This window comes from Bison bison, unplaced genomic scaffold (genome assembly GCF_000754665.1).
Source record: "Bison bison bison isolate TAMUID 2011002044 unplaced genomic scaffold, Bison_UMD1.0 scf7180017864160, whole genome shotgun sequence".
Lineage (NCBI taxonomy): Eukaryota > Metazoa > Chordata > Mammalia > Artiodactyla > Bovidae > Bison > Bison bison.
The window spans coordinates 3,922,362-3,931,480 of NW_011494732.1; the positions used below are offsets into that span (position 1 = coordinate 3,922,362).

General features: G+C 50.9%; 1 protein-coding gene across 1 annotated transcript in view; it reads right to left on the reverse strand.

Annotated features, from left to right (window-relative positions):
• AACS (acetoacetyl-CoA synthetase) overlaps positions 1-9,119 on the reverse strand; it is a gene marked incomplete at its 5' end in the record, with an annotated part of 55,441 nt that overhangs the window by 19,163 nt on the left and 27,159 nt on the right. The window contains 3 exons of the mRNA XM_010841408.1: positions 682-806; positions 1,948-2,028; positions 6,333-6,480. Of these exons, the coding sequence (XP_010839710.1) occupies positions 682-806; positions 1,948-2,028; positions 6,333-6,480 (354 nt within the window). The remainder of the gene's footprint in view (positions 1-681; positions 807-1,947; positions 2,029-6,332; positions 6,481-9,119) is intronic.

The following is a 9,119-nucleotide window of genomic DNA, read 5'->3' on the forward strand; positions in this document are numbered from 1 at the left end:
AATGTCAGAATTTAAATATTACCCAGGCCAAAGTTATATTTAAAATATTAACGGCCAAGGATTTAAGAACATTTGTGGCTCATTCTGTTTCCCCAGCGCGAGCAGACTCAAATGTAACGTAATTAGACCGTTTCAGAGTGTGGCTGACTTCCGGGCCCCGGGAACTCTGCCAGCTGCTGTATTCTCATTCCTGGAAACATGACCATTAGGCCAACAGTGACCACCAACCACAGCGGCGAGAATGCATCAGCTGGTGATGATTAATTCATCAGCCAACAAAGTGCTAATGAAACAGGGTCTTCTGACAATTTCTAGATGGGGAGGGGGTTGGGGGATAAATGGGGCCACTTTGCCCTTCCCCTGATGTTCCACTTTAGCTGGCTCTGCCCCTGTCGTCAGGATGTCTGCCTGTCACTCTGTTAACAGGACTACGGGGAGGCGGAAGCCCCCTCCTCACTACACAGATCTGACTGGTCGGTCCCTGTTGGGGTGCCCACCCCTTCCCACCTCCTTGACGATTTCACCTGCCCTCAGCACCTACACGTCCTCACACAGCCCCCCACCAAGAGGGGAACATGGACAGACAGGGGTGAGATCTGGGGAGGGGGTTGTCAAGCATTCCAGAGATGGCAGCAGACCCTCACAGCAGCCACCCCGCATCTGAGCATCCCGGGTACTTACCCGATCCTGTCGACCAGATCCCAGAGCACGTTGGGTGTCGGAACCAGCGGGGAGCCGTCATACAGGACCACAGCGGCCCCCGTGGCAAGAGCAGACACCACCCAGTTCCACATCATCCAGCCAACCTGGGGAGGACAGAAAGGAACACGTGTCAACTGAGTGCTGGACGGGCTCCTCTCGGCCCTGTCACTCAGCCTCTCACATCCCTAGAAACCATCCGATGCTGAGCCAAAGTTGCCAAGAACTGCCTGTCCAAATGGGATGTCCTGAACCGGCAACTGCCCATCAAGAGTTGACAGCATGGATCAACATACACGTGTACATGAAGACATGTCAGAAAACATCTGCAGCCTCGCTGGTGACAACAGGGACTGAAGGTCACAGAGATGAGAGTGGTCACGTGGTGCACACAAGCCAAGAACTGGGTGCTGGAGTGGCCCATCCACATCGGACATGGGGAACAGTGTCTGGCACCTGCAGCACCCTACAACCTCCAATAAGTTCCTTTTCAGTTTGAATGAGTCAGAGTCCCTCTATGTTCCACAGAGCTAAGGACTGACCAGCCTCATGGCCGGTCTCTGCTAAGTTCCTGCCCCCTGCCCGCGGTTGAGCCACAGATTTCAGTCACGTGACTCTCCTCCCCACCTCTATAGGCTCAAGAACTAACAGTCAGTCTCCTTTGTTTCTCTGGAATTCCCCAGTGGCAACCAAGGTCAACACAGGAGGACGGGCCAAGGTAAGGAGGGACCCTGGTGCCAATTCAAGGAGGCAGCCACCTGGGGGGAGAAGACAGTGGCAGAGGGAGAGACGGAGATCGACAGGGAAGGATCCCACAGCAAAGGCCACTTCTGCATGCAGCCTGGGGTCTGTGCACACAGCCTGGGGTCCATGCACACAGCCTGGGCTCAGATGCACGCAGCCTGGAGTCAGCTGACACAGCCTGGAGTCAGCTGCACACACCCTGGGATCAACTGCACACAGCCTGGGGTCTCGTGCACACAGCCTGGGGTCTTGTGCACAGTCTGTGGTCAGCTGCACACAGCCTGGGGTCTCGTGCACAGTCTGTGATCAGCTGCACACAGCCTGGGGTCTTGTGCACACAGTCAGGGGTCAGCTGCACACAGCCTGGGGTCTCATGCACGCAGCCTGCAGCTGGAGCTGTACTTCTGCCTACTGACACATGCGATGGGGGAGAAGTGAAAAGAAGAGTAATGATAAACGACCCCTACCTGAGTAAACCAGAGCCCGCCCTGGGAGGGCACTCACCGTGGTGTAATACAAGATGATGTCACTGCTGGTCATGTTGCCATGAAGAATGTGTTCCTTCAGGTGCTGGATGAGCGTCCCCTGGGGAGAAGCGAGTGAGCCAAGCAGCTTCCTCCGGGGCACAAAGGCACGCGTGGAATAGACACTGGGCCCCGGAGCAGGAGAGGTCAAGGAAGAGGCAGAGCTCTGACAGCCTTCCCGTGACGAGCAATCTCCCATCGCTCTGTCACGTGACCCCTGAGACTCCCAGAGGACACGAGAGGAAACCCTGACCCTCTCCTGCTGACCTGCAGGCTCTGAGCACCAGGTGACCAGGCACCCAGGGATCTCACACAAGATCCTAAAGCTAGACCAGGGACGCAGCCCCTCCAAAACCCCTGAAAAGGCTGGACCACTGCACTCAGTCTGGCCACAGACAGCATCTGCTGGCTGACAACAATGATAGTCCTGGATGTTTAGGAACCTTTGGGATTCACATATAAAATGAGCCTTGCAACCCTCATTGGACCCAAGACAAATAAAAAAACAAGCCATTAGGAAATGACCCCTTTGAAGGCATAACACAAACAATCCTACCCACAAGGGACTTCCCTTGTGGCCCAGTGGTAAAGCATCTGCTTTGCAATGCAGGGGACGTGGGTTCAATTCCTGGTCAGGGATCTAAGATCACACGTGCCTTGGAGCAACTAGCCCATGTGCTGTGACTCCTGAATCTGCGTGCCACAACTAGAGTCCGTGCACCACATCAAAAAGATCCCACATGAAGGACGAAGATCCTGCAGTGACAACTAAGACCTGACGCAGACAAATTAATTAACTTAAAAAAAACAATCCTGCCCAGCAAATTCTCTAACTCAAGGCCAGAGCCCCTATTCCACAGTCTGTCCTGGACAGCACCCTGTCACCAGGCCCGCAGTGAAGGCAACCTGCCTAGGGATGGGCCACACGGGGGTTGGGTAGATGGTGGTAGAAAGGTTGCTGGGAGGGTTCCTCAAGGCCACCCTTGGTCTACAAGAGCTGAGATCCCTCAGCTGTACCGCACGTGCATCGTGGGCTCAGGGGCCCCAACCCAGGATAGTCAGAGGCTTCTTTGCAAAGTCCCACAGTACACGTTGTTCTCACTCAGAGTGGGTGAGTACACATTTTGGGAACTCTTCTGATGAACGCCAAGTGTTCACACGGCAAATTCTCAGAAAGGACTCAGAGCTCCCAGATCAGACAAACCTGAGGCAAATCCCCTTCCCATTTCCCTTTGTACTTAAATCAGCATCTAAGCTTTATCTCTGCCTGGAAGGTCTGCCTTTATAAGCCCAGCCTATCCATAACACATCACATGTTGTTCATTTGCTCAGTACCCCCATTTTTTTTTGTTTGTTTTTGACCGTGCCATGCAGCTTGTAGTATCTTAGCTTCCTGACCAGGAATTGAACCTGTGCCCCCTTCAGTGGAAGTTTGGACTCTTACCCGCTGGCTCTCCAGGGAAGTCCCATACCCTCGCCGTGTTGACAGCACAAAACTGTCCTTAGCTTCTCTCTGTGTGAACCTTTTGCTATTGTTGTTTTTCAGTCACTAAGTTGGGTCTGACCCTTTGCAACCCCGTGGAATGCAGCACGCCAGTTTTCTTGTCCTTCACTATCTCCTAGAGTTTGCTCAAACTCATGTCCATTGAGTCAGTGATGCCATCCAACCATCTCATCCCCTTCTCCTGCCTTCAATCTTTCCCAGCATGAGGGTGTTTTCCAATGAGTCAGCTCCTTGCCTTAGGTGACCAAAGTATGAATCTTAAGGAGTCAAATTAATAGTTCTTCTCTTAATTTTTAAATATTTATGGCAAGTCTGAACACTTTCCCTGAGGGTCAGGAAATACAAGCAACATGGATTCCCGGAACTCAGGCAAGAAGACTCATTTTAAAAAGGGAAGAGAAGGAAGCTGTTTTCTGGCTCTTTCATGGGCTTAGAAAACACAAACCAGCAAACCAGGGCCACACCCCTAACACCCCAGGGGCAGTCAGTGCTGGCAGTCCCATCTTGCTGTTTTCAAGTTTCCTCTCCAGATCACTCTTGAAAACAGGCAGGATGCTTAGTCACTTCTCTGGACGTGCAAGAGCTCAGCGAAGCCAGAATTAAGATAACTTTTCCTGACTTTTCCACACTCTAAATATACCAGGCACGATGATTTTATGAGCCAACTACATTAGATCTAATATATTTTTATGTTCCACTCCTAAAAAAGTGACATTCACTAGGCAAGTAGCACTAAAAATAAAAGTACAGTTGGACATTTCAGTTTCTCCTAAGATGTGTTGTTTTGCCACATACACCCCGCCCTCGCCTGCAAGGTTTCTAAAAACCCTCATCTCTTTGGCTGGGTATTAGGCTTCTGACCAGGTGGACTGGGGCGCCCCCTCCAGGGGAAGCACAATGCCAGCAGCCACACCTTAGAGTGGGCACTCCAGACTCCGTGTGATGAAACAGGATGGTTTGAGCAACAGGAAGAACTCGCTCCTAGAGGCCACTCGGCTTGGCCAGTGTTGCTTCCAGAAATCAAGCCTTTGGCCCCTGATATCCCCTCCCTCCCGCCCCAGGGCTTCTGGGAAGTTGCTCGCTGTATATGAACAGGCTGTGTGCATCTGGTGGTTATAATGCATAACCTGCCATCAGACCGTCCGTGGATCCAAATCCAGGTAATAACAAAGCTGTGTTATGTGTTAACTCCTTTCCATGTTCTAATGAAAACACTGTGTAAAGAACTGTATAAGGTGTTAATGTGATTCCAGTGTAAATGTTTCCTTCCTAAGGCAGGGATTCAAACAGCTTCTAGGTGCAGAGAACATCTGTAAAAGCTAAATGAGCTAGGATAAGAGAAATTTTATATTTCATCTTCAAATACCACCATCTGACCAAGCAAAACTAGAAAGCTGTTTGAGAATGTGAGGTCTCTCCACTCAGATAATCCTCGGGCCTCCAGGAGGGGAGGAAGTTAGACCATTAGTGTGGACCATCATCCACTGTGACTCATGTTTTACAGAAAAAGGAAATGCAGACACCCAAGAGACACTGGGGATGGCAGGGGAACAACTTCCCCCGTGATACAGTTGCTCTGATGCTGTGCCCCCAGTGCAGGGGACCCAGCTTCAATTCCACATGCCACAACTAAGGCTTGTTGCAGCCATATAAATAAATGATAAATATTTTTAAAAGAGACCCATCAGGGATGTATATGCACAGAGGAAAGACACTGTGAGGACACAGAGAGAAGGCGGCCACCTGTGAACCAAGGAGAGAGGCTCAGAAGGAAGCCACCCTGCCCACACCCCGATCTTGAACGTTCTAGCCTCCAGAACACGGAGGAAGTAAATCTTTGTCATTTAAGCCCCTCAGGTCCATGCTATTTTGCTAGCACGGACTTTTGACTAATGCAGCTTGGGAAATCCTTCAATTAGTTGTACTTTGTAATGTAACATGTTAACAGGGAAGAATAAAATCTAACTCCATGATGGATCTGTTTCTCTTACTTAAGTTTGCTCTCCATTGCTTGTTAATATAATCACTAAAAAGGTGCTGTCTATAGCTGTGAGCATACATAATGGCCTGCCTTGGGGAACCTGCCCCCTCTGCCTGAATGTTAAACCAAAGAGCATTTGTTGAGCTCACAGGATGACATTCTGACCTAGTCTACCTGGGAATGGCTAAAGGAAAGAAAAAATTAACACATCCCTTCCCCAGGGCTGGCTAAGCCAGGAAATATTTTGCAAGATTTTCAGCCTAATTTTTACTTTACTTCCTCATCTCCTCCCACTTCTGTTCTATAAAAGAAACTGGCATCCAGACCCTGATAACATGGTGCTCTAGGGCCCTAGCCTGCTCGGACGCCTGGCTCTCTGAATGAAGTCGCTATTCCTTGCTTCATCGTCTCGTCTCCTGATTACTGGATTGTTATGCAGTGAGCAGATCGAGCTCGGATTTGATAACAACCCCATGACTTTCAAACTTTTTGACCCCAACCCACTGTCAGACAGAAGTTTTACGATGCTGCCCTGCACCTGCCCATCCATACCTGCACTTACATGACAGTTTGGAGAAAACACACCAACCCCTCCTAAGACCTGTGATGTGCTGATATTTCCTGTTCTCATCTATCCTGTTTCCTTCTGTCTAAAATGTGGCAAGACCCATCCCTTGGGTTCATGGTCCTCTCAGGGATCACTGTGTGCAGAGGGACCAGGGCGGCGCTGCAGAACCCCTGACCCCATGATGGGGTCACAGCAGCAAGGCCAGCATGCCTCCCTCGTCTCACTTGAGGATGGATCTCCGTGTGGCACCCCACCAGGAAAGCGGGGATGGACTGCCATCTTCACCACCAGGGAGTCCCCGAGCAGACCTACCCCGGCCGAGTGCACCATGCACTTGGGTGCTCCTGTCGTGCCTGACGAAAACATGATGAAGAGTGGGTGGCTGAAGGGCAGCTGCTCGAACTCCAGCTGGGGGGCTTGGTCGCCTTGCCCGGTGGCCAGGAAATCCTCCAGGAACACGCTGTGGGCAGAAAGGCACAGGAGAACAACGGTGAAGGTTCTAGAACATTGGGGGGTGGGGGGCAATCTGCCGAGTCCTCCCATTCGTTCCCCTCCATGTCTACCTAGATGACAGCCTGGACTCCGGGACCCACCTTGTGTGAAAGATTTGTGAGGGAAGGGAGAGTCAGGGCTCACGGACTACGCGAACTGAAGAAAACTCAGTAAAATTTTTGCTTTATTAGTGCCACTGACAGGGACTGAGGGCTTTTCTCCTGAGAGTCTAAGTGCTTTAATATTAAACACAGGGGAGGGGGATCGCTTGCAATTAACACCCCGCTGTTTATGTGCAAATTCTGCAGAGGAGGGGGTCTGAACTGATGCTGGAGTCCTCAGAACCCAGGTGCCTCCCATTCACTACTCACCATCTGATTAGCAAATGCCTTGTTCCCCAGGGCCCCCAAGGGGAAGTGAGAGCCAAGTGGGCCTGAATCCTTCTGTCCCACCACCCCCATCTCCCCAGCCCCCAGGAGAAGGGAGGGGAGGAGGCGACAGGTTTAGAGATCTCTTCTGACTCGTGAAGGTCACAGCAAGAAAGTGGGATCAAGGTCCCACGAGAGTTTCTATGACAGAAATCCTGCCAGACAATGATCCTGTTCTCACTGATTGCCTATATTCTGAGGTTTACAATGGCCAGATACAAATACCTGTCCAGGAACAAGAAGATTCAGCCCAGCTGTCGGCTCTGGCCTAAACAGCCTGTCCTCAACTGTGCCCCCAAAGCTGAGTCAAAGCCTCACTGCATGTGATTAAGGGCCACCGAAGGGGCTGTTTCCTGAGCAGAAACAGGACAGCAGAAGCCACAAAGCCACGTTGGGAGACAGGTGATTTCTCTCTTTTGAGATCAGTAGGAAAAAATCAATCCCTGAACCCCAGACCTGTTGCTCCACTGGTTTAGAAGGGAGAGAGAGAAGAAAACAAACAAAGCTACCGTTTTGACAAATGGAACTTGCTTTCAAGAAAATGGGAGAACTCAGTTCAACTTGGCTGGCAACAAACTGCCAACGATGACTACTCTGAAATATTTACAAGCATGCACACTAGAGTGAAGAAGTGTGCTGGCTCACATGGGCAGGCGTCCTTAAAGATGAGCCTGTTTCCCGGCGGAGGCGTGGCCATTTGAAAAGGGCACCCCAAATAACTCAATTCTGAGCAGTAAATAAGCAGAGTCCTCCTCTTCAGAGTGTCAGGAAAACTATTCACTGTGGAACCCTCCAGCCAATGAAAGCCCCCACCTCCCATCCAAACCCTATTTATATAAAAAGCCCAATCTAATCAGATGCTTCACACAGAGAAAAACCTCTTCTTTCCACTAGTCTGTAAATCACAGTAAATAGTGATGACTTTTGTTGTTTCTTCTAAAGATGAGAAGCCAAAAGGGCGGTCCTGTTACAGGTGTCTGCACACAGGCGCAGACATGCTCTCAGTTTATCCATGGCGCCCAGCAGTTGAAAGCTGGACAGCAACAGGGCCCGGTTCCAGGGTGGACCTGCGGGGAGGCGGGACTCTCCACACTGGAGCCAAATGAAGTGGTGGATGTTAATTCTCCTGGATGCTCTCATTTTACATCAATCACCAATAAACACATACAGAAAAATAAAAGCCGGGCCACTGTGGGACCAGCAAACCATCCTGTGTTCCTCCTGGGTTCTGTGCGTTATGGCCCCATCAGTAAAACCAAGGAGGGGAGGGAGGTTGAGAGGGAGGGCACATATCTATGGCTGACTCATGTTGATGTATAACAGAAACCAACACAATATCATAAAGCAATTATCCTTCAGTTAAAAATAAATAAATTTGTTTAAAAGGGAGCTAAGGCTGGGTATAATTTATCAAGGTCTGCAGGGTTCCCACAGTCTTAGGGACAAGCCCATGCCCCAGGGCTGGCCTGTTAAGGACCTATACGTCCTGACCCGGGTGCTCCAGAGGACACAGCTCACTCCTGACTGGGCTGTCACCTGCTCTTAATGACAGACATTACTGACAGCTAACTTTGTGCACACTGCCAAGCCTGAGAAGAAAGTACTATTATTCCCATTTTACAGATGGGGAAACCCAGGCACAGCAAGGTTGATCGCTAGCCCAGGGCCGCACAGCTGACATACGACCCAGAGCAGTCTGGCTGGAAGCCACAGCCTTCAGGGAATAGTCACTTTGCTGCAGCTCCTTCCAGCCTCTAGAATCCTGGTACCTGCAGCTGTCCCCCGCTCTGGGCCACCTCTCAAGGTCACTTCAGGTGTCGCCTCCCCCTCCCACAAAGAAGCAACCGTGCTCATGTCTCACTTGCTGGGCCCTGCCTGTCCCGACTAAGCAAGCATGGCTGTGTCTACTGGGATCCGTGGTCACAGCTCACCCTTCCTGCAGGTGTGCCTTACCCCCGAGCTGGACTGTAAACTTGGGGACAGCACGTGAGCTTTATCCTGCTCAGTGCCCCAGGAGGTGCCTGGATAGAACCACTCAGCCATGTCCACCCAAGAGCAAGGCCTCCACATCCCCTCGCTCCCTGCACATAGCACACACAGGAACCCCACCTGTGGCTCTGAGGCTGCTCAGAGATTCTTGCCCACAACCTAGACACAAGGCTAAATGGATAGGTTTACC